This window comes from Lytechinus pictus, chromosome 12 (genome assembly GCF_037042905.1).
Source record: "Lytechinus pictus isolate F3 Inbred chromosome 12, Lp3.0, whole genome shotgun sequence".
NCBI lineage: Eukaryota > Metazoa > Echinodermata > Echinoidea > Temnopleuroida > Toxopneustidae > Lytechinus > Lytechinus pictus.
In genome coordinates, this window is record NC_087256.1 from 7,147,488 (window position 1) to 7,173,331 (window position 25,844).

General features: G+C 37.2%; 1 protein-coding gene across 1 annotated transcript in view; it reads right to left on the reverse strand.

The window, feature by feature from the left end:
* Nucleotides 1-24,913, reverse strand: part of LOC129273250 (transient receptor potential cation channel subfamily M member 1-like) — a 28,058-nt gene extending 3,145 nt beyond the window's left edge. Inside the window, exons 1-17 of the mRNA XM_064107440.1 lie at nt 24,710-24,913; nt 23,655-23,829; nt 22,200-22,368; nt 21,519-21,730; nt 20,353-20,453; nt 19,544-19,732; nt 18,902-19,055; nt 17,426-17,594; nt 16,718-16,858; nt 16,275-16,413; nt 15,308-15,541; nt 13,780-13,908; nt 12,608-12,859; nt 5,369-5,546; nt 4,056-4,188; nt 1,299-1,489; nt 572-704 (exon numbers count right to left, since the gene is read on the reverse strand). Coding sequence (XP_063963510.1) covers nt 572-704; nt 1,299-1,489; nt 4,056-4,188; nt 5,369-5,546; nt 12,608-12,859; nt 13,780-13,908; nt 15,308-15,541; nt 16,275-16,413; nt 16,718-16,858; nt 17,426-17,594; nt 18,902-19,055; nt 19,544-19,732; nt 20,353-20,453; nt 21,519-21,730; nt 22,200-22,368; nt 23,655-23,829; nt 24,710-24,913 — 2,903 coding nt within the window. The remainder of the gene's footprint in view (nt 1-571; nt 705-1,298; nt 1,490-4,055; nt 4,189-5,368; nt 5,547-12,607; nt 12,860-13,779; nt 13,909-15,307; nt 15,542-16,274; nt 16,414-16,717; nt 16,859-17,425; nt 17,595-18,901; nt 19,056-19,543; nt 19,733-20,352; nt 20,454-21,518; nt 21,731-22,199; nt 22,369-23,654; nt 23,830-24,709) is intronic.
* Nucleotides 24,914-25,844: the final 931 nt, after the last annotated feature.

Consider the following 25,844-nt stretch of genomic DNA (forward strand, 5'->3'; position numbering starts at 1 on the left):
ATAAGGCGCACGCAAGCTTACGAAAAATGCCTCGCAGTGCTCGTGAACTTTCCTTCTCGGAGCTTCCTGGCTCAGCGCGGCCGGCTGGAGCCCCGCCGGGGTGCATCGGGGGCCATGTGCATAGAGTACCGCTGAAGAGTTTTCATCACACATTGCAGAACCCGGAAATAAAATGGCTTGTTAGACTACTTCACCAGTCGTTCAGTAAAATTATCTTCATTTACATGGGAAATCAATGTACGATTATACAAAAACTGGTAGAAGTTACTGGGTAAAATGAAAATGTGATAAGGAGGTTCCACGTGGGTGTTCGGGAGTTGAACATGCTTGACTCGTTAAACAGTCGTTTGTATGAATTTTACAATTTAACAGCTAAAAATCCTGATTATCCGGGAGATTTTGGCATGGGGTCGGGAGAACGGGAGATTGGATCGCAATCCAGTATTCTCCCGCAGGATCCGGGAGACTTGGAAGCTCTGTATATAGTGCTATATAAAAATGAAGTATGACTATTAAGGGAATGTCATAGCAATAGTGATGATATGCATGACAAAATAAAGGATGAACTTACTTTTTCTCCATGCGCTCCATTCTCTGCTCCAGATCCTCATCCTGATCTTCTGCCCGGTCTCTCCTGAACTCAGCCGCACACTCCCTCTCAAACAGATGTAGGTTAATCTCTTCAAGCTTCCTCTTTTCATGAACTGCACAGAGTGACATAAACAGTCAATTCATTAAAGCATGCATGATTTGAAGTAATCTGTTGCGATAGTTTACAGCTGCAATCTACTTATAACCTACCTTGCTTTAAGTAATTTGATGAAAATGAAATATATATACATAAACAGTAAATTATATTCAAACTACAGAAAGAGTAAGTGAAAGATGAAAGAGCAGGAGAAAGGGTAAGCAGAAGAAGAGGAGTAGGATGAGGAGGCAATAGATGAGAAAGAGGAAGAAGAGAAAGAATAAAAAGAAGCATAGGAAGGAGAGGGAGAGGAAGGAAGAAGAAGAGGAAGGAAGAAAAAGAAAGGGAAAGAAGAAGAGGAAAGGAGGAGGAAAAGGAGAAGAGAAGGAGGAGGAGAAGAAGAAGGAGGAGAAGAAGAAGGAGGAGGAGAAGAAGAAGGAGGAGAAGGAAGAAGAGGAGAAGGATGGGGAGAAGGAGGAAGGGCAGAAGCAATCAGAGAAGTAGGAGATGATGGAGAAGAGGGAAGAATGAAAAGAGGAGAAAAAAATCAGGAAGAATATAGGAGAATAACAATAAGACAAGGAATAAGAACCAGAAAAAAAGAACTTACCTTCATTGTCACTCTTCTCTGTACAAGTTCTGATGCAGAACCTACAAACCCACCGGAGTAATGTGTAGAAATGATAAATAACATTGAGGGGAGGGGGTAGCCATGACTTGTCTTTGAACTCCATCACCAAGAAGTAGTACTCAAATCGCCATATCACCAGAGAATTAGCCTGGATATCTTCGAAAATCCGACTGCAGTTAAAAAAGAAAGATGTTCAGAGATAACAAGAATACTGAAAAAGCTTCCATTTCATAAATATTTGTTTGATTAATCAATTTGAAATCGTAAATGTGATGATCTCTTGTAGTCTTTAGCATGGGCCAATGAATCCCATTTTCTTGAAAATTTATAATGTTCAGCCCTTCTGAATTTGGAATTGCTAAATCTGTCCAGATTATTGAAAAATTTTCTAGCAAAATGTGTTATCAATAATCATTGATAACCTATAATAATTGTCATGTAATAGTTGCGTGAACACACATTCATTAACCCTAACTAGGCCGGGCTTTTTTGGCTGTTCTGTGGCCGGGGGGGGGGGGGGGTTGATTCAACCCCCCCCTGAGATCTCGGCCGCCGATCACGCGAGCGCCGCAAAAATTTGCACGCTGGTAGTGTGCGATGTAATCTACAAGGCTGTATGGTAAAATTTTCCAAAATAATGAGATTTTATTTTATATGAATTAATTATGCTAATTTATGCATAAATCATACTTTTTGCTCTAATTCACTAAATAAAGCTCCTAGAATGCTAATTTTTGGTAAAAATATTCTTTGTAGCATTCTGAACAATTGCAATTGAAAAAAACTTCGGTTTGGAAATCAATTTCTTATGTATTTTATTGTTTTATGAATTTCTTATGTATTTTTTTGTTTTTCAACCTTTTGTTTTTCTTTGTTTTTTTCACCAGATGTATTGCACAACCTTTTTGAAGCATAATTATGCTAAAATAAATTGATTTCAGCTGTTTAAAGCAAAAATAATCATATCTTTATGAATAAGATGAGAAAACTCAATTTGCATTGACTTTGTACACAAAATCACGTTTTGGAACAATTTTTGGTCTGACATGCACTTACGAAATGTTGAGTAAATTCGGAACCGTGTACCCGAGCGTCGCAAATTTGGTTTCAAAAGATGCGCGAGACTTGAAAGTATAAACTCTGTGAGTGGCGCGGTAAAAAATTTTCGCACGGCGAAATGATCGTAGAAAATGTTCAGGGGGGGTTGATTCAACCCCCCCCCCCCCCGGTCAGTTTAGGGTTAAAAGCAAAAACACTAAAATTCATTAATAATATGGTATTATTCATCAGTAAATGTTGAAAACTTAAATTTTGCTTTTTATATGTGCTCTCTAATGCAAGACTTAAGCAATCACATCAATTTTATTAAAAATTGAACAATAATTGTAGCAATACTTCTGCTCAAGACAATTTATAAAATCACATTAATTCTACATTGGGAAAACTTACTATTTGTGTCACATTTATAGTTAGTATGTATAACAAACTAGTACACAATTGACAGTAATCTTCGCCCCTTTTTATCCAAATTTATTTTAATAACAAGTGGAACGCCTCTGGCAGTCTCGCCTGCATTACGCGATTTTAATATCGCAGCAGTGCTAACTTTGAAAACTACTATAAAATAATCATTCACAAAAACACCATTCATATGACATAATACCACGTTCATTGACCATAAATGACATTTGAACGGTGACTTAAGACTTTTCAACTACACCCATGTCCACATTTCATTCACTCTATCTATAAACTTTCAAAGTTATGATGGCAATTCAACAATTACCCCAACATGGCCTAAGTTTATTGACCTTAACTGACCTTTGACCTTGGTTTTGTGACCTGAAACTCACAGGGGATGTTCAGTGATACTTGATTACTCTTATATTCCAAGTTTTATGAACTAGATCCATAAACTTTCAGAGTTACGATGGTAATTCAACAAATACCCCCAACACGGCCAAAGTTCATTGACCTTTAATGACCTTTGACCATGGTCATGTGACCTGAAACTCGTACAGGATGTTCAGTGATACTTGATTACTCTTATGTCCAAGTTTTATGAACTAGATCCGTAAACTTTCAGAGTTAGGATGGTAATTTAACAAATACCCCCAACACGGCCAAAGTTCATGGACCCTAAGTGACCTTTGACCTTGGTCATGTGACCTGAAACTCAGGCAGGATGTTCAGTAATACTTGATTAACCTTAAGTCCAAGTTTCATGAGCTAGGTCCATAGACATTATAATTTATGATGTCATTTCAAAAACTTAACCTTAGGTTAAGATTTGATGTTGACGCCGCCGCCGCCGCCACCGTCGCAAAAGCGGCGCCTATAGTCTCGCTCTGCTATGCAGGCGAGACAAAACCTGTTCCCTTTTTCTATAAAACCAATACTCCATTATGTCTATTCTCCCCTTGCTTCTATTATCCGAAATTTCTATCTTTCTTCCCATTTGTTTCTTCATTTCTTCGCTTAATCTGTGTCTTTTTTCACAATAGCATCCCTCTTCTAAACCCGTCTCATTGTATACATGTACCCTTCTCTATTCAAATATCTTCTCCAATAATTATTTGTTTCTTCCAGCCCCTCTCTCTTTTTCTTACCATGTCTTTCCTTGTCCCTCTCCTTTCCCCTTCATGTTATTTCTCCCCCCCCCCTTTCTCTCAATCTCTCTCTCCCCCTCTCTCCACCTCTTTTTATCCATCTCTCTACTATAGTTCAATTTCTCACCTGAATATAGCAACAAGAAGGTTCAATAGAAGGACATTTCCAATCAGAAGGTAAATGGCAAGTAGGAAGACCACCAACATGTTCTCAGTGGGACAAGGGTGTCCTCCTTCCATTCCACAGCCATCCATTTCACCTTAAATACAAACATCAAATATCAATGGAATTATTAATTTATGGGTGATAAAGAAAACAAATATGATATTTATTTTGTCTCCAACAATACCACGAGAAGATAAACACACACTACTTCTGTGTGAAGTAGAGCTCGGCTGCAGTGAAAAAAATCACAGGCCGACCGGGTGGGATTCAAATCTACGACCTTTAGATTACTAGACCAGCGTCATATCCACTAGACCAGCATCATAACCACTAGACCACCGGAGTACCCTTAGTGATCTGGGTTCAAACTATCCCATAGATTGGATATCAAATCAGTAGAGTAATTAATGTAATGTGTAATGTTTGGAAGTGCCATGGTGTAGCAGTTCTGACTCTCGCCTTGTAATCAGAGGGTTGTGTTTACGAATCCCACCATGGCCTAGCACCCTTTGGTAAGGCGTCAATCCACACTTTGCCACTCTCACCCAGGTGCTAATTGGGTACCGGCAGGAAACAACCGTCATTGTGGTTGGTTTAGCAAGTGTGCACCGAACAGGCTGCTTGAAATGCTATGAATCCAGTGACAGGGAAAGAATAATTGTGAAGCGCTTTGAACAGTCGTAGATTGATAAAGCGCTATATAAATGCGCCCTCTATATCTATTCCTAGTGGTGTATGGGGAAAGAGTAGAAAGCAAAATCATTATAAATGACAGAGCTTTGTAATGTTTCACTCTTACTCTTCATTATACAGCTCTCTAAAAAAAGGCAACATTGTTTGAAAATGCTTAGCTTCTTCAAAGAACTTTCAAATTATATTGCACCTAAACATTTGATGTTTTCTCCATTATAAGTGACAATGCTGTTTGGCTCTTTCTTAAATTAACATACAACCATACATATTTTTGAAATATCCATTTTATGTTGCGCTACAAAAGTTTTCTCCTAAAATATCTTTATCCTGTTCTGCACTCATTATAATTTTTCTTTATAAAACCAATATGCAAATATCTTCACAAAAATCTGGGTTTCTTTTACAGCAATATTGTCAATATTGATACCTTTAAAAATCATCATTTGATCTCATTTGATATTTTTTTAAAGAATTTATTCTCTATCATCCATCTAATCGCAAACACTCATTTTTCCTGATGATTTAGGATTGTGTCTGGGAAAATAGAGGATAAATTTTAACACACTTGAAAGAATACTTACCATGCTGTATAGCATCAAGATGCAATTCTCCATAAATCTGAAAATAGGGCACTAACAGGGCATTCTTGAAGGAAAACCAACTGATGTCTTGATTAGGAAAGAGCAGCGATTGGCTAGCGAAACCGTAACCAAGCAAAAACATGGCCAAGATAGATAGAAATGCTACCATCTCTTGCATCTGTATGAAATATACAAAAAAATATGACACTGAACATTCATTCTCTATTTTGAATTCATACAGTTCTGAACATGATCTGACCAATACAGAGACACATTATATACTGCATTCATCTAGAAAGATAAGAGTGATATTAAATAATTCTATAATCTTTTGTACACCCCCCCCCCAAAAAAAAGGCATGATTATCAAATTTGAGAGCAGTACTAGTGGATTTTGGTGGTATTCATCCCACCGCTGCCACCATATCAATGATTACCATGCAGTTTAATAGTGTATATCTTATATATCCTACTGGAACTGGGACCACTAAAGGATACTGTGCAACATTTCCAACATACAACAGTGATCACATTCATATTCAATGCAGAGAATTTAGATGAGCATGCGTGTGTACATGTTGGAAACAAAAAAATCAATAAGGGGTCTCACCAGTATTTTTGTTTTGTTTGTTTTGGTTTCCCATACATTTTGGTTGTATCCCATAATACCATAACAGATGCTTTGAATCCATGTCAATGGTGGCAAAGCAATTATGCTTGGCATCTCTGCATATCCCACCATTGCTACCAAGTTTGATTCATGTAATAAAGCGAACTTAATATCAGATCCAATCAAATGTAATTGCTATAGTGTAAGGGGATTATAGTTTAAGCAGACGACATGCACCCATGCGTTTACAAGTCACCTGACCCACCGGCGGGAAGGCTGAGCTGTACCGCACCATACACTGAACTATATACACACGCCATTGCATTCAGAGAGAAACTCCACATTCAGCCCCCGGCTATAGCAGACGTCCTGAGAGCAGTGAATATACAAGATAAAGGTAGGACTTTCTCCCGGTGTGAAGTGTATGTGAGCTAAGTGAGTGTATGATTATTTATGTTATCGGCCCCCCGCATTACTGGCGACGAGGATTAAAGTGATTTTTATTTCATTTTCGGCAAAACATTTTCTTTACTTCGCCATAGCCAACGCCAATTGCAGAATCTGCGTTGGCCGTGGCCGAACATAAAAAAAGCCGCCGCCATCTTGAAAATTTTAAGTTCTTTATTAATTTGAGCTGTTTGACTCTGTTTCGTCCAAAATATTAAATAACACAACAAGTAACATATTATTTCAGTTTGAGATTTCATTTTTTGGTGGAAAAAGTTTGATATTTAGTTCCGTAAATTTACTCTATTTTTTTACCGATCGGCACTGGTAGCAAGCCCTGAATCAATTCAGCGGCTAGCTCTTCAGGAGCTGAACGGATATTTTGGGACAATTGTTCGTTTCATTATTTAGGGTAAATATCCACATATTTTGTTTGATCTTATATTTAAATCTTCCCCCGTTAGGATATATTTTTGTGGCCACCGAAAGTGATTGACTTTGATGAAATTTTGATTGCGTTTGACTGTGTTTAGATGTGGTGTGTGTGAATGTATTGCTGAATATTATTGATGTTGTAAGTTGATTATTTTATTACAAGCCTGAATTTGCTTTTCTCCTTTGACCGCCGCGCTGCTGCTGCTGCTGTTGTTGTTAGGATTTATTTTTGTATATTTCTGGGTGTTTTTTGGAGAGAAAACACCAGAAATTTGCTGCTGCTGCTGCTGTTGTTTAATTGTTAGGAATTTATTATTTTTTGGTTACGTCTCAGGAGATAAGGAAATTCAGTCTTGTATTAATTATTTTGTTGTTGCTGCTGCTGCTGTATTGAATATTTTGTTGTTAATTGCTGCTGCCGTTGTATTTTGTTGCTGCTGCTGTTGTATTATATATTTTGCTGCTGTTGCTGTGCTGTTGTATTGTTGCTGCTGCTGCTGTTGAGTGAATGCTGTGAGCTGTGCTGCTGACATTTGTATTAAATCCACATTCAATCAATAAATTAGAAATTGTACAATTAAATAAATTCTGTATATATTTAAATAAATTGTATATAGATATACTCATTATTCCATTTTTTTGAATTCTATTGAATTTGATTAAATTCTATTGAAACAATTATTGTACTTGTAAATATAAACTTTTGTTTAAAAAAAAAAAAAATAGTATACATATATAATTAAATAATTTATTGGCTTGAAATTATTCCTATATTTCATATCTTTCTTCGAACAAGTGAGCATTCGGTTGTTTGCATTTTTTTCTTTTCTCTCCTAAGAATTAAATCATACAGGAATTTTATTTTTTAGGCAAGGTAGCCTCTGGATTTTAATTTGATTACATTCTCAGGATATTTTGAGGTTAGTTCTGCTAATTTCTCTTTCATTTTTTTAAAGTTAATTTTGTCCCAGATTTATTTTGATTTTATCCGCAAGACAAAGTAGTCTGCAGGATAATTTTTGGTTAATTACAGTTCAATTTTGGAATTTAATTTGTCCCAAATTTATTTTCAATTGACTATTGTGAGTCTTTTTTGTTACTGATTAATTTCTACATCAAGATGGCGAGCAACATTTCAAGAATCAAAATCAACTTTTGTTCGTCTGAGGAATTGATGAGTCTGCCCGGAGTGGGTATGGCCACCGCCAACCGCATTCTACACGCGAGGGAGGCGGCCGACCTTACTCCGGATACATTCTTGTCAATACCTCACACACCAAGGGACTCTGTTTCTCCTCCCGCCAGAGGGAAAGTTCTTGTGGACGAACAGAGAACTCTTTTATTGTGTCACTCGCCGCGAGCTCTTAGCGTTGGTGTTATTTTGCAGACACTATAGGCATTACCTTTTAGGTAGGCCATTTACTGTCAGAACGGATCATGGCAGCCTAACATGGCTGCTCAACTTCAAAACGCCGACAGGACAGCTGTCTCGCTGGCTGGAGGAGTTAGGGCAGTACAATATGCAAATCATCGAACACCGGCCCGGTAGGCGGCACTCTAATGCAGATTCTCTTTCGCGCATTCCTGATACAGAATGAGTGTGTGAAGGGTATGAGCATGGTGTGCGACTACAGGATTTGCCGTGTGGTGGGTGTTCATATTGTACCAAGAGACACAAAGGATGGGCACACTTTGTCGACTGTGTCGATGATGTTGTGCCATTAAGTCAAAGCCAAAGGGTCTCGAATGTGGCTGTTTAAGAAACTTTCCCTGTCACGCACATGGAAATATTGTTCAACAAGGTCAACTCATTTGAGATCCGAAGTATCTCAGTTGACCCAACTGAGGTGGCAGAGGAACCGCCTTCTGACAATTTAGTCAAGCAAGAGCAAGAAATAGACCAGGTTCTCGTGCCCCTTCGTGAGTGGTTAACCAACAAGAAAGAACTGGATGAAGGGACTCTGTTTCTCCTCCCGCCAGAGGGAAAGTTCTTGTTGACGAACAGAGAACTCTTCTATTTCAAAGAAGGAGTTATCTGGATGAAGAAGGATGTAGGTGATGTTATAGTGATTCCAGAATCACTACGGCATGACATCATTCGGCTGAATCATGACCCTCCTTCAGCAGGGCATGCTGGAATCAATCGCACTCGGGCTAAGCTAAAGTCCAAGAATTATTGGTATCGCATGTCAGAAGATATTCGCATTTACATAGCCAGGTGTGCAACTTGCAATCAGAACAAGAAAGCGACCCGCCCTGGGAGGCATCCTATGAAAAGTTTTCATGCGAGCGCCCCCATGGAACGTGTCCATCTTGACTTCATGGGCCCACTACCAAAGACAACAAATGGTAATGAAAACATCCTGGTTATGGTAGATCAATTTACCAAATGGGTGGAATGCGTACCTTTGCCTTCCCAAACCGCAGAGATGACAGCTCATGCAGCAGTGAGCAGTTTTTTCTGCCGGTTTGGATATCCATTTCAAATATTCACGGATCAGGGCAGAAATTTTGAGAGTACACCTTTCAAGGACACTTGTGATATTCACAAGTCAAAAACGACCGCATTCCGCCCCCAAGCAAATTCTCAAGTTGAGAGGGCAAATAGGACCGTGATGGATGCAGTGCGATGCTACGTCTCAAAGTCACAAAGGGACTGGGACAGGCATCTCCAGCAGATCGCAGGTGCTATCCGCTCCTCTGTAAATCGTACAACTAGATTTACCCCTAACAAGCTAATGCTTGGTCGGGAGGTTAATCTACCCTCTGATCTCGTATTCTCTGTTCCTCAACCCGCTCAAGAGCAGACCAAAGAAGAATATGTGGCCGAGTTGACTTGTACAATGCGTAATGCTCATATTTCAGCTAGGGCTGCAATCAAATCTGCTCAGCGCAAGATGAAACGAGACTACGATATCAAACAATACACTCGGGAATTCGAGGTAAATGATCGTGTCTACATTAGAGACACGGCCTGTGCCAAGGGGAAATCTCGTAAGTTAAACCCCCCTGGCGATCATCGTAGAGAAGAGGTCCCCATATCTTTACAGAGTGGCCTTCAGAAAAACAATAGCCACTTACAATCACGACCGCTTGAAAAAGTGACCGCTTGAAAAAGTGTACGGATCAGAGTAAGGCGGTTATTGAGACTCCCGGCAAAGACAAACTATATTGTTTCTGCCGGAAGCCTGATGATGGCTCTCTGATGATATGTTGCGACGAATGCAATGAATGGTACCACGGAGCGTGCATTGGTATCACAGAGACGGAAGGATTAGAAAACGTGAAATGGTTTTGCCCCCCCTGTACTAAGAGGAGGTAGAATATTTCTAAACGAATGTATTATGATAAGTCGTCTAATAACCACGTTTATATTTCTTTTCCTTCCCCAAATTCTCTCCCCCCCCCATTTGTGCATCATTCTTCTCTTCCCATACAGAGAGAAAATGGAGAGAGAGGAAATCCTGCTACCACCGGGGGTGGAGTTAAACGACATTGAGGTAGACGTTGGTTCGGCCCCAGAGGAGGCCCTTCCTGAGCCCCCCTCTGAAGCCGAACCAACAAAAATTGAAAGTACGCAGCAGGCCTCAGAGACCCGTTCCAAGGATCCGCCTCCTGCACCAGCAGGGGCAGATGCTCGGAAGAAGGAGTTCTCTGAGGCCGAGCTTGCTAAAAAAAAACATGAGCTTAATAGGCGCAGAAAAGAACGGGCCAAGCGTGCCAAAAAGACAAAAAAGCTGGCGCAAGGCCCGCTTCCGGGAACAAATGCCGGTCCCTCGACCAGTGGAGGCCTTACGGTTGGGGTTGGTCGTGGCCGTGGACTACTGCCCACTTGGCCTAGACCACCCCATCCAGTGGAGTGTCCCTCCATTGGAAGAGGGTGGGGAATAACCCCAAAAATGTTAGAGGAAGCTTTGGGGGAGAGCCCACGGCCACTGCAAGCATTCGATGCACACTTTCATCCCGATCGCATAAAAATAAAAAAAGGAAAAACTGAACTTCAGGGACAGCCTCTACACCCGGTCGAGGTAGTCGGAGGGGTATGGAACTTTTGTGATCCAGTAAGATACTCCGCCCCCGGCTTCCTCGACAGGGTATTCGAGGAACTCCCTGAAGGCTACGCAGTGGCGGTGGGCATCCACCCGAAGCAGGCCTATGGCCTGAAGCGTTACTATATTGAGGCGCTGCGATCGGCTCTCGCCGACCCGAGAGTCAGAGGCCTGTCGGAGTTGGGCCTCGATTGGTCCACGGAGGACTCTGAGTGGGAGGCACAGGAGCAGCTCCTAGGGCTCTCCACCGGAAGAGTCCTGGTACTCCATCGGCTCTCGTCCCGGCAATGAGCCGATCCCTCGTGCTGTGCACAAGCTGGCGCGCGACGCTATTCGCCGACGTCAGCGTTCCGTTATGCGTACTTCGGTGTCACGGGCAGCGCCTCTTACTACAATGGAGCGAATGCCAAGCTTAAGAGGCTTGGCATTCGGTCCATTCCAGGAAATCGTCTCCTGATCGAGACAGACGCCCCCTACCTGCCCGTCCGCCCTCGCCACGGCTGGCAAACAGAAGCCTTTATCGGCGATGTCGGGCAGGTGGTGGCGTCTATCTGAGGGGTTCCTCTACCAGAGTTACTCAATCAGACGACGATTAACACCAGGGAGCTGTACTGCCTCAAATAAAGGGGCAATGCTACTCCCTCGCACCTGTCTCTGCCTTTATTTTATATACAAAAGTCGTATTTGTTATATGTATTATATGTGTTAGATGATAGGCCTTATTATGCTTTATATATGTCATACAGAAAATGGACGCCTATGAGTTACAATTCTTATTATATATACTAGTTATGCTTTTTGTCGAAATTGGAAAATCAGATAAGTAACAATATTTTATATATATATGTATGTATTCATTGATTTAAAAATTTGTTTATTTTTACTTAGGTACATAGCAGTGAGCTTATTTAATTTATGTCAAGGAAGAGACAAGGTAAGAATATGTTTTACAATTGGTAATGATGTACAATGTATATATTTATGTATTTGTGTTATATTTATGTTTATGAACAGAGAAGAGTAAGAAAAGAAAAAGAAAAAAAAAAGATCAAAGATAAAGAAAAGAAAATGATCACAAAAGAAGAAAATAAAAAGATCACAGAAGAAGATTTAAAAAAAAAAAAAAAGGAAAAAAAGATCAAAGATAAAGAAAAGAAAAAGATTACAAAAGAAGAAAATATTACAGAAAAAAAAAGAGATTAAAGAATACGAAAAAAAAAAAGAAAGAAAGAAAAGATATGAGAAAAAAAAAAGATGAAAAACAAATGTATGTTGATGTATATTTTATGTTTAGGGTCACCTTATGTTAGGTTAGGTTGAGTTATACCTTACGTTAAGAATGTTAAGTATATTAAGTTATGTTAAGTTGTATTGGAAATAGGCCCCCATATTTTTTTAGGGTGGGGGGAAGTATAGTGTAAGGGGATTATAGTTTAAGCAGACGACATGCACCCATGCGTTTACAAGTCACCTGACCCACCGGCGGGAAGGCTGAGCTGTACCGCACCATACACTGAACTATATACACACGCCATTGCATTCAGAGTGAAACTCCACATTCAGCCCCCGGCTATAGCAGACGTCCTGAGAGCAGTGAATATACAAGATAAAGGTAGGACTTTCTCCCGGTGTGAAGTGTATGTGAGCTAAGTGAGTGTATGATTATTTATGTTATCGGCCCCCCGCATTATTGCTTACCATTTTCCAAATCATGACCATCTTGGGACCAAGGTGGGTGCTGGCGGAGAAGAGTCGTAGAACCCTGACGTAGTATAGCATGCAGGTTACAGCGTAGATGGACCTGCTTACTTCAACAGCAGGAGGATACCAATGTAGACCAAAGGCCAGGGTGGAGGGAACCAGGACACATACATCAAACTTATTCCAGCCGCTTTTGAACCAAACCTTGAAGCATTGCTTAATGGTTAACTCGCTGTTGCTGAGGAGAATCTAAGCACCATATGAAAGGGAAACCATTTGAAAATTGTCTTAAAACATATTTGCCCAAGTCACATTTTGAATGATTTTCCCTTTTCTCTTACATTCCTCTTCTCCTCTGAATAGTTAAATAGAAGTTATTAAAAAAAATGCCACTTATCATTATTATTTATTTAAAGCCAAATATCTGGCATTCATTTGCACTTGTAGATGATGGATACAAAAAGGTTAGAATTTAATTTTTTAAACTTCATTTCTTGTAATGAATAATTGTAAGTTCACATCGAAGGTAACACTCATGGAATGTTAATACCATAATACATAACTATCAAAGACAAGTTAGAAAATATCTAAAAGAGTCTTTAAAAGCAAGGGGAAATCTTAATAATCATTGCAAATTTGATTTGAATTAAGGAAGCGAAATGTTGTAAAGTAATGAAAATTAGCTCAACAGCAAATTACAAGATACAATGCTAAAAATCACAGATAAGTATACTGTACATGGGCATATTCTAATACTTCTCAGCTTGGAGGGAAAAATCAGAATCATTTGGCAGCACCTAATACTTTTTGATGCATTCATTCATATGAACACTTGGGTGGTAATTCTGTTTGATCTGTTAGAATCTATTTGTGATCATAACCACAACTTGGATTTATCTTCAAATTTATGGTTCTAATTAACTCAATACCATACATTTAAAGATATACATTAATGGAACATAACATCACAAGGAGAGAGTTGTTGTGGTCCAGCACTAAACTGTTTGAATTTAATGAAATGTTCATTTATTGAATATGAATATATATGATACAGAGTATAAATGTATTTTTCAAATCAAAATGAATGCAGAGTATTACATAGCAAAGAGAATGTAATTTGCAATAAGGGTTAAATAAATATAAATCAATAAATCAAATTTCCCCCTTACCTCTGTGAATTCCTCTATTACAAAACTGATGACCCAAGTGAAAACAATATATTCAACAAGCGAAGGCTCAGCTCTGAAGTAGAACATGATGAAGAGGCTGTAAAGCATTAAGAACATCACATAAGCCACCTGAAAATATCAAAATAAACAGATTGTAAACAGTAAAATAATCTAATTGCTTTCATAAGGAACAGACCTGAATTCTTTTGTTTGTTGATTCATCATGAAATAAAGAGGCTTCCAAAATGCTCACATTGGAATAAATGTTATTACCAATCGCAAGTAGAAATGAGGGGAACAAAAAACATAGGTTGTCGAGACATTTATTGGAAACAGCTGAGTTGCCACATACATCTATGGAAAGTCATTAGTGAGGGCACATATTTAAACAATAAATCATACTGGTGCATGCTTCACAAAATAATGTGTTTTATAATACACATATACTATATATTCTTCAATTTTTCATCTGACAAAAAAAAATTAACAGCTTTGATATAACATGTAGCCTCAACTTTTACAAGTATTGCACTGCATCAAGAAGCTGCCGAAATCTAAGAATTGTTCAATACAATTACTATATGATTTATATATTATAGATATATATATATAGATATATATATATATATATAGTAAAGAAATGGATGAAGAGAACAATGGTAGGCGTAGCTTAAATCAAGGTTCCCCAGAGCTATCTACCCTTTGGAGAAATTGGTGATGCCGAAAAAATGTCTCTGCCGGGAATCGAACCCGGGCCCCCAGCTTTGAACGCCGGTGCCTTATCCACTAGACCACAGAGACGGGTTAGAGGCTAGGGCGACCCCGATCCGATTGACCGTCAGATAGACAGATTTTCGACACTATACCAATTATAATTTCCTTTGTCGGGTGAAGGTGGGTTTCAAACAATGACAAGCCGCCATGCTTCAGCTGGATCAAAGCTATTGCTTTGATACAGTACACGTAAGGGAGAACGTATACAAATGTGTAAGGAAATTAAATATTTAAATAAAAGAGTTGCCAAAGCTGTTGTACATGTATAACTTTACACATAGATATATATATATATATATAAAAACATGTAAGCCACATATTGTCAGGTCCTGCAGCACTTGTGCTACAGCAATGGACTAAAAACACTACATAATTATCATGGTGACTGAAATAATAGCAAGGGATTCATGATAACGTCATTACCCTGCACCTCCCTCATATCTACATGGCAAAGCGAATATACTGGAGTGGAGAATAGTAAAATTCTGTGCAATTCATTCAAGTGCATGAAAAACTGAATATGCTATTTATTATTATGGAACAAACTATAAAGGTATCAATACACAATAAGTTAATTCAATTAACATGTGCAACCTTCTAATTATCATAGTTGCATATACATGTCAAAACATTTACTTTATCAGAAGTCTCTTAGAAATTTAACATATTATTGCATTATTTAAAAAAAATCAGCTACCATCAATAAAGAAGTTTTAATTGTCATTTACCGACGAGGTTCAACAAATGAACTAACCAGAAAATAGTAGAACTTGGTGATGGGAGCCTTGTAGTACATCCTGAACTTTTGATAAAGGCTGAGCTTTGACGATTCTTTACTCACTGCCTCCTCCATCTCCTTGAAGCCAATGAGATATGGAATCAAGATGGGGAAGAAGAGGGTGAAGAGGATGAGGATGTTCCTGGCAGCAAGACCATTTAGCCAGATAGCATGGACATAACCCTGACAGCATGGGTGTGACACAAATTCCTGTAGAGCAAGCAAAAAATGGTAATGCTTCATATAAAATGACAAAGAAAAGGAGTTAAATAAACATGAAGATTTATTTACACTTGATTTATTGGAAATGGTGATTACCATTATTGTAATGTTGATTATCATAATTGCAATGGTGATTACCGTTATTGCAATGGTGATTACCGTTATTGTAATGGTGATTACCGTTATTGTAATGGTGGTTACCGTTATCGTAATGATGATTTACCGTTATTGTAATGTTGATTACCGTTAGTGTACTGGTGATTACCATTATTTTATAATGGTGATTATTTTTGTGGTAATGGCGATTACTGATATGGTGGAAGCGGTTGGACAAATTGTTCTGACAGAACAAAATATATAATCTTATTTCAGCAGGGCTTTTTCAGACAACACTTTCATAGGAGTTCAATTTTCCCTCTCCCTCCCCCCTTCACCTCCAAATTTCAGATGTGAGAAGTTCTATAAGAAAAAGCAGAATTTTTCCATAATTCAAGAAATGAAATATTTTCACTTAACTTAAGGTAAACTAACTAAAAAACCTCAGTGAACTGAATACTCCATAACCCTATTTTATCTTTTACCATATTTGTTGAAATAAAATACAAAGGAGCAATTGTCAAGAGCCAATCATGCCATCAAATGATGCTAGTCATGGGATAAGGTTCCTGGTCATCAAAATGACTCTTGACTGAAAAGATATCATCAGTTTAGATGTACATACCTTATTGTGGCTCTCTGCAGCCATGTGTATGACAGACTTGTTCCATCTGGTCTGGGTAAAGGATACCAACTTTTGGGACATTTCCTCATTAGCCTCATGACACTTTTCAATTATACCAATGGCCAGCTGCTCAAATTTCCTAAACAACACAAATTAAAAAATTATATAAGCTTTGCCATTTCAATCGAATTCTGTATTTTAAAATAATGAAATATATGTGCACAATAAAATTTGTCAATAAAATGGGTTTTTTTAAATAAAAATTTGAACATTTTCTTACAAAATTTGTACTGATCTTTCATAGTTAATATTCACCAAGTAATGCTCTTACAATTTTTATGTTATGCAGAGGCCCCTAGTATAATGCTAATTTTTATTTCTGATGGGGCTACCCTGTTGAATGAAGACAAAATACATTTAAAAAAACCTCCAATGAGACATACCTTGCATTGATGATGTAATCATCGTCTGAATATGGAAGACTTATCTGAATATCTGACATCCTGGTTAGAATGGCACTTGCGGTAATAGCTGAACTAAGGGGATCATCAACCTGTTCCCACAGATAGGCAGCTATCTCTGGTCTAAAAAATAAGTATCATATAAAAAAAACAATGAAATGGAAAAATACACATATATTAGTGCATGTATATGAAAAAGATAATAATACACAACTGTAATTGGCTTATATTACTTACATATTAAATTCATAAAGGTAACAATATGCCTTTCTCCATCTTTGAAAAATATTTAAGAAAAATCTAAAAACTCTGCTTTTTAATCAATACTCTTCCCATGCTTAATCTTTTCATGTTCAAAATCATCCTGCAAAGCGCTTTGAAACAATGTTATTTTGTAAGAGCGCTATATAAATGAAAATATATTGTCATTCTTATCAATATGTCAAATGGTTAGCTTACAGTGATTTCAATATCTCGCAAATGATTGATGCAAAGGAAAATCACTCTCAATCACTCATACATTGACATAGGCCATGATGAGAATGATACAAAATTGAAAGTCTTAACAGGTAATGATATACACTCATTACATGAGCAACAAAGTTTGCACATCACGTGACACATTTTGACTGTACATCTAAATTATCATGTGTACTGAAGCAATGTGAAAGCAATCACAATGTATATCACCTGTCGGAAAGAACAGCCCATATGAAAAGCTCCCTGAACGGGTGATCGAAGTGCATGCCTGGGTTGGCCAATTCCACCAATGACAGATGCGCAGCCCCCGTGGTAAGGGCATTCTTGTAATGGTTCGTGTGGATATACTCCTCCTGCGCTGAATTCAGAAGGTTCATTCCTGGATCGAATGTGGATTTAAATAGGTAAAAGCAATGATACTTGATTACTGAGAATGTATTCTGCCATCCTGACAAAAGGAAGCAACTCTGTGGAATGAAATTCTTAGTAAATGAGGAAAATGTGTCCTTATTATGTGGAAACGTATAGAGTTACTTGCTGTTGAAATGTATATATTGCATAAATTAGGGGCCCCATTTTTTTAGCAACATGTAGAGCGTAGAGAAATATCCCAAATCAAGAAAAAAGTAAGAAAAGGTAATTCGCAAACCACCTAAGGATCATTTGTACCAGTTGTGATCGTAAGTGATGCAGAAATAAAGAAATGAGAGTTTAACAAAACCTTGACCTTTTGATCCCTAGATGACTTTTGACTCCATCATGTTAAACATACATTCATTGTGGTATTACCCAAGGATCATATGAACCGAGTGTGAACATAATTCATGCAGAAATAAAGAAATGAGATTGAGTTGAACAAAAACTTAAACATTTTTGTAACAGACCAACAGACTAAGAGGAAAAGTGATCACTAGGTCTCTGGTGAACTTTGTTCAAGCGAGACAAAAATTGCCTCCTGTTGTCATGGGACAGCAGTATTATGCATCAACTTTTTCCTGTGCCTGTAATTCAATAGATCTTTATTCAAATGTTTAACTGACATTTTTTACAAGGGAAATCCCATGATAGTTAATTTATTATAGATTTTTATGGCTGAAATTGAAAAATAACTGGAAATTCAGTTGCATATGATAATATACAGAATTATACATCCACTGTTAGTACAATGACAGAAATATTACAATCTTGCCCATTCATATTGGTAAATTCTACAAGAAATCATACATATCATGTATCATTATATAGTTATAATCTAAAAGTTCCATGAGACAAAGAAATTTAATACAGAGAAGTATTCCTGACTAAGCTATAGGAAGGTGAATGAAACTGGCTGAAAACCATCTGGTGATCAATTTGATCTTGTTTTCTGCAACTAATTGATTGCCTTTAGAATAACATCCAGGTTTTTATTCACTTCCTACAAAAAAAGAAACTACCTACAAAACAGTCTTGATATGCTTATATGCATTCATAACTCTTGTTTGAAATACATATTATCAAAACTAAAAGTAACAAAATCCTTGATGTTGGAAGGAGCCGTGAAAAAGTAAACTACACGTATACTCCTACACACACTGGCCACCCACATCAAGACTCGTGCACAAATCTACCTACACATAATGACACACACACCCTCATCAGACTGACATACACATCTACAACTGGAACACCTGTTTATTGACTTACCAGTAAGACTGGTAGACAGTACAAGAAGAGCTCTAGTCTCCCTATTAGTGTTGCGTCTGTAATGTCTATCATTAGAATACAGTGGTTCATGGTGAGTACCTGTCAGATACTTGATGAGGACACCAATATCATGGAGAAAAATTGGCTGGCCGGGCTAGGTGAGAAAAGAATAAAATCATTGCAATAATTATAAAAATTAGATGTCAAAAAATCTATGTTAAAAAGATCTGTCTTTTACACAGGGATATGCCAACCCCTGAACAAGAATTCAAGTATTTTGAGGGATGAAAAAAAGGGGAAATTTGGATTAAAGAGAGCATTTTCAACGTTCTTCAAAAGACATGTGAATAATATGATTTTTAGATTAAAAGTAAGTTTCATAAAAAATGCAGTAACAATACTGCAAAAAAAAATAGTTGGCATATCTGCATACATGTTTGACAAGAGAATGTGTACAAAATATTGAGTATGGCTGAAATATTGTACAATATACAAAAGAACACTCACTAAATGTTTCTACATTTCCCAGTATCAACATTGTGGAAAACTGTTTTTCACCAAACAAAACAGTTGCCAACACTAAATTATTGAGGTCATTACCCCAGATATACTAAATACTATTAGGAACATATCGCTCAATACCTTTCTATGCAAGACATCATCTATCAAAGTTCTTAGAAAGCATGTATCTGGAGCACTGTTATATAGCCGTCGGAGTCTGACTACAGTGAGATAGTCCTTGATAATTGCACCACGCTCAATGAAGAGACGAAGAAATTCCACTCTGTTATTGACGAGAGCATCGGTGATGAAAGGATGCAACTTAGGCAGCTGAAAAGAAAGGGTAAAGACTTTCAGAGTAAGGTAGTTTATTATTGGATTAATAAAGTTTTGGGGAGGGAAAAGAATATAACTCTTTCCCTACACAAATCAAATACCATTGAATTCATAATTTGATAACAATGCCATAACGTATCATTAACTATAAAAATCTGCGTAAATGGGCTCTTCAGTTAAACTTGACTTTGGACCAACCTCTCACCCAAATCATGTTGACAAATTCTTTTTACCAACGCCTTTCTAAACTTTCACAAAACCAGAGCTAATATTTGCTATTTTTTTCATAAATTACTGAATCATCAAGTGACCATTCCAGGTTCCCATATTAGTTCATAGATTAGTACCAAATATTCCTTTAAGACACTAAATCAGTTAAATATTTCATTGCATATTTAAGAAGAAAATAAAATATTAGAAAAGCTTAAATGTCCTCACAGAATGCTTACAGAATATGTTTTTGGTCAAATAACTACTGACCAATAATCAACTCTGCCCACCCTTCCCTAAAGCTAAAGATCCTAGGGCTCTGATATTGTTCATTGAACAAGGATAACATCTTTCCTAGATTCTATTTTTATTTGCAGGGACAAGAAATTGAATCCTGAACTCACTGGAATAGACACATCATCAGTGAAGATCTTGCTTTCTGCAACATCAGCTCGGTCCCAAGACATCGCAAGAGAAAGCTGATTGAGTGGGGTCACTGCATGCACTGGAATTAAAATGAAATTTGAATCAAAATAACTGCCAAAAAATGTATCAACATTGTATAATGTTTCATAGTGTAAAGGAGCTTCTTGGCAGACTTGAATTAAAACAATTCAGTTAGTATATATTCCTTGATGCAAATATCATTGTGGTTATTCTTTTCAGTGGTGTATTTTGTATACCAAAATGTGTCAAAGGCATGGCTGCATGAAAGTAAGCAAGGTGTGGACTGACAGCTTTATAAGTCCTCTCTGAAAGCAATGGTAATGTGAGTTTAATACCTTACCAAAGCGCTCTAGATCATCAATTTGATTTTGAACATTGGTCACAAGATACCAGCAAGCAAACAGCTCTTGCAACACCTTGCATTGATTGCAAAGGCTAGGTATTGGTGTGTTAAACTTTCCCCTCAATTTTTTCATAAATGTAACTTAAGGTATGGATGAAATCATTCTTTTCCATATATTGGACGTAAAAAAGTTGGCCTTAATGCAAAGGGACGACCCGGCCCCCCCACCCTGGCACATTTTGATTAGAACGTTTAAGCCATGTCACATCGTTCCGAGCAAACCTTGCGTGTGACTTGTGTGACCTGCAAGTTGCCCGCATTGACAGTATCTCGCATGCATCTCACATGCAGTTGCCCGCAGAAGCGCACGAAAGTCTGATTTGCATGCAGAAAAGTTTTGAAAATACTAAAAACTTTGTTGTGGGTGAGTTATGGGCAATCACCCACAAGGCTTGGACGGAACTATGTGACAGGGCCTTTAGAAACACCTTTGACGTGATTCACCTGTATATCAATATGAGATGTTACAGACATACATGTATTAACAAGTAAATAACCCTTGCGATCTCACTTGTCTTATGCAATTCTAGATAGCAGCACTGTTGACTTTTTGACATTGAAATATATCATTATCTCTTACATTTATTTACCATTTGAATATAGAACTTGATCAAGTTTCGTGTGAAAGCTAGACATATATTTTGCAACGATTCATTTCAAAGGCATAATTGTCACAAAATAAATATCAATAACTATGAAAAGTATTGATAACCAACATACATTTTAGAAGAGCAGATAAAATAGCCAGGTCAAGATCGATGTGCTCCTTCTTCTGCATCTCAAAGATGGTCAAGAGATCTTCATCCACTATACAATGGTCAATCTTATCCAATACATCGGCCATCTCTTGTGTGTCGTATCCAATGTTAAGCAGGACGTGTATCTTCTCACGTAGCATTGGCAGGCATGACGGCTTTACCTGGCGAGTATCCCTACAATAAAAGTGGTATAGAAATATTAAATATATTCATACAAAAGTCCTGACCTTTTCATCCATCATCATATCGAGCACATTAGTGCTATAAAATTGTCATAATATGGACATTTCATTTAAGGGTTTTGATTAAAGGTTTTTTATCACTGTAATGAGTGATCAATATTTAATGTGGTTTAATTAACATCTATAAAAAGTTGATTTGAATATAAAAAACACAGAGAAACATCAAACGTGCACAACACTTTACATATCATCAAAATGAAATGTAAAGTAAGAAAACTAGGACATTCTAAAATTTTGCTAAATATAACAAAACAGTTATATCCACATAAACATAACTTTGAAATATACGAAACAAAAAATCACACAGGATTGGAAGGGCAAACTGAAGATAAGACAAAAAAATAGTTAACCCCTCCAATTCTTTTTTCATAAACTCAAGTACTAACTCAACCTCAACTTACCCAATCTCTTCAGCATGTCTTGTTGCATAGGAGAGGATATCGGCTACACGTCCTGTACCGTTGCAAAGGATAACAGGTGTATGTCTCCGTACTGCATGAGCAACGGTTTCGAAAGTGTCTATACCGCCTTCTAAGATCACATTCACCACTGGGATTCCTAGACCACCCTCTGAATCATAGAGATGAAAAATACCAGAAAGTTTGATGAAAAATGTGGGATAACATGCCAAGATGGGTTGAAGATGAGGGCAGTTTGGTTGGGTTTTTCTGAAACAATTTTCAAATATTCCCTAAAAGTATAGATCCAGGCAATATTATCCAAATATGCAATGCAATGCAGGTGTCTCTTGAATGTGCACCAATGTCATCATACCATGGTAACTTTGCTTCATGTGCACCATGGCCTATGGAAATTCGTACACAAAAAGCCATGCAGAAATTGCTGGTATATCTAACGGTCATGGACATATACAGTGCGTCCCACAAAAAACTAAACCGAGATTTATCAATGATTTATCATAACTTTATCACAAATAAAATAGACAAATGACCTACCATTGTAAAGCTTAGAATCTCCTCTTTCATCTGAAATTACTTCGATTATTTCTCATTCACGCATGAGTGAGCTAAAACAATTTGAAGAGGGGATACCAAAAATTCATTTGGCGGGCTGTATCTGGGTTTCAAAAAGAAAACCACATTTTTAAAAAGTTCAATATCTGCTCTTTAATTTGATATCTCAGTTTTAGAAAATAGTCAAGAAATAACAAAGTTCTGGTTATTTGAAATAAGGTTTGAATTTCATTAATTTCATAAAATGAAGAGGTTTTACAGGCTAGCGTTCAAACTCACTCGACACTCCGTTTTGTTGACGATCAGCCATGCATTAAGTCTTTTGTTAACCGTGCGATAGTTTCTGTGGGAAACCGGTGAAAACACGTTTATTTAATGAAATTATGGAAATACAAGCATTTTTTCGAGGGACCATAACTTTCTTACTTCTTGACCATTTTTTTTATTAAGGTATCAAATAAAAGAGCAAATATATTGAACTTTTTAGGCATGTGATTTTCTTTTTGAAATTCAGATACCCCCCGCCAAATGAGTTTTTGGTGACCTTTCTTCAAATTGTTTTTGCTCACTAATGCGTGAACGAGAAATAATTTAAGTAATATCAGATGAAAGAGGAGATTCTAAGCTTTACATTGATAGGTCATTTGTCTATTTTATTTATGATTAAGTTATGATAAATCATTGATAAATCTCGGTTTTGTTTTTTTGTGGGACGCACTGTATAATTGCCCAATAGCAAGGACAGTGTATCTGATCAATTAGAAAAATTCTTTTAGAAAACATAATTCATGCTCATCAAACAGTCTGTAGGTATATGTTCGATAAATGCACCTTGGCACACAAAAGATAACAGAGTGACATAATTCACACAGATGAACTCACCGCTCTCAGGCTGCAGCATGAGCTCCTGTATCTTAGCCTTCAACTCCGCACTCTCCCCATACTTGTTCTTTCTACCACAATCTATTAGGATGAAATGGGTGTGGTCAGGATTGAGGGGTGAGGGCTGCCCCCTCTTCTCTTCTGGGTCTACTTTGTAAGACACATGTCGTATCTCCTGCATTAAAAAGGATTTCAAAGGCACACTTTAGATAGGTTAGACTGATTAATCATTAATTTATAAGACCCTTTACTACTGCTGCTGCTACTACTACTACTATACTGCTACTCCTACTACTACTACTACTATTACTACTACTACTATTACTACTAAAACTACTACTATTACTTCTACTACTACTACTATTACTACTAAAACTACTACTATTACTTCTACTACTACTACTACTTTTACTACGACTGATGAATCATTAATCTATTAGACCCGCTGCTGCTGCTATTACTACTACTACTACTACTGTTACTACTACTACTAATCCTGCTACTCCTACTACTACTACTTCTATTACTACTACTAAAACTACTACAATTACTTCTACTACTACTACTACTACTACGACTGATGAATCATTAATCTATTAGACCCGCTGCTGCTGCTGCTATTACTACTACTACTATGATACTAATGATAATAAGGGGATAGTGATAATGATACTAGTAATAATAATAACAATAATGATGATTAAAATAATATTACTAAAAAAAACACAATTATCATTGTAATCATTATAATTTCATTAACAGTAATAATATCGCAATTAAGATTAACAATACCAATAAATAATAATGATGATGATACCTAGTGATAACAGATAATAATAATCAAATGATAACAATAAAAGAATGAAATATTTTTTGGCTTCACAAGAACTGTCATTAAGACCAATGTGATCTCTTTTCAAAGCCAGACGTGACTAATACAACATATTACAATAGGCATGCATGTCACTAAGCTTTGTTGTAACCACCTCATTCTTTATATTTCCTTCATCAAATCATCTTTATTTCACAATACCTTCCAACTTTCATAACATTACCTCATTCTTCTCATTAATCAAGCGGTCTGTCCCAGCCACATAAGCCCATGGTGGAAGCCCGATAAGGGCAAACTTTGGTATTGTTTCCTTCGATATCCTGGCCATGGAACGAGCCTCTCTAACAGCAGTGCCCACAACCTTCCTCACACCGACATTAGTACCTCCACTTATCACCCATACTGAAATGGTCTGTATGGCCTTCATAAACAAAGAAGAAAAGAAAAATGAAGTTTGTAAGTCAAATAAAGTCTTGTTCAATCTGAGGGTTGCAAACTTCTTCAAAAAAAAAATCCAGAAATGAAAATTGAATGGAAATTAAATTGCTATTGGTTTTGAGAAATAAGTTTTTATCTCTATCCTGCTGTCAAACTCAGCAAACAAAACATCCATACTGCGTTTTTGCCTTTGTCATTTACCTTAAGGTGGGATATGAAGATTGATGTACAGTGCCGGCCGCAGGAAACGTCACGCCCGAGCACGCAAACACCCTAGGGGGCTTTTGCGTCTAACCGAGGGTATTCAAGGGGAGCCCCCTAGGGTGTTTAGCCGCGCCCGCAGTTTCCTGCGTGCTATATAATATTGGCCGTGCCCGCACTTATCCTCGGGTACCCTAGGGTACGTACATTGCATTATGTTTACATGTGCATGTACTTTGGTTATGTTGTGATAGACCATTATATTTTTTAACTAGCGTGATCAGAATCTATTCTAGATTTTTTTTTAGATGTTATTTGTTTCCTTTTCTTTCATTTTTTCATTTCTGTTTTCCCTTTTAATTCTTTTCCCTTATTCCCTCTTTCCTTTCTTCCTTCCTTCATGTTTTCTTCTGTCTTTGTTTCTTTCAAATAATGAAGAAATTATTTTTCTTTCTTTCTTTCTTTCTTTCTCTTTTCCTCCATTTTTCTTACTTTTCTCTTTTCTCTCCTTATGTTTTTTTCTTTCACACATTTATTCATCTTCCGTTCCTTTATTTTAATTCTTTCTTTCTTTATTCATTTCAAGTAATGACGGAAACTGTTATCTGTCTTTTAATTCTTTCTTTCATCCTTTTATTCAAACTTTTTTCCTTTTAATTTTTCCTTATTTTTTTCTTTCCTCTCAATTCATTTCGTTTCCTCATTTTTTTCTCTTTTGT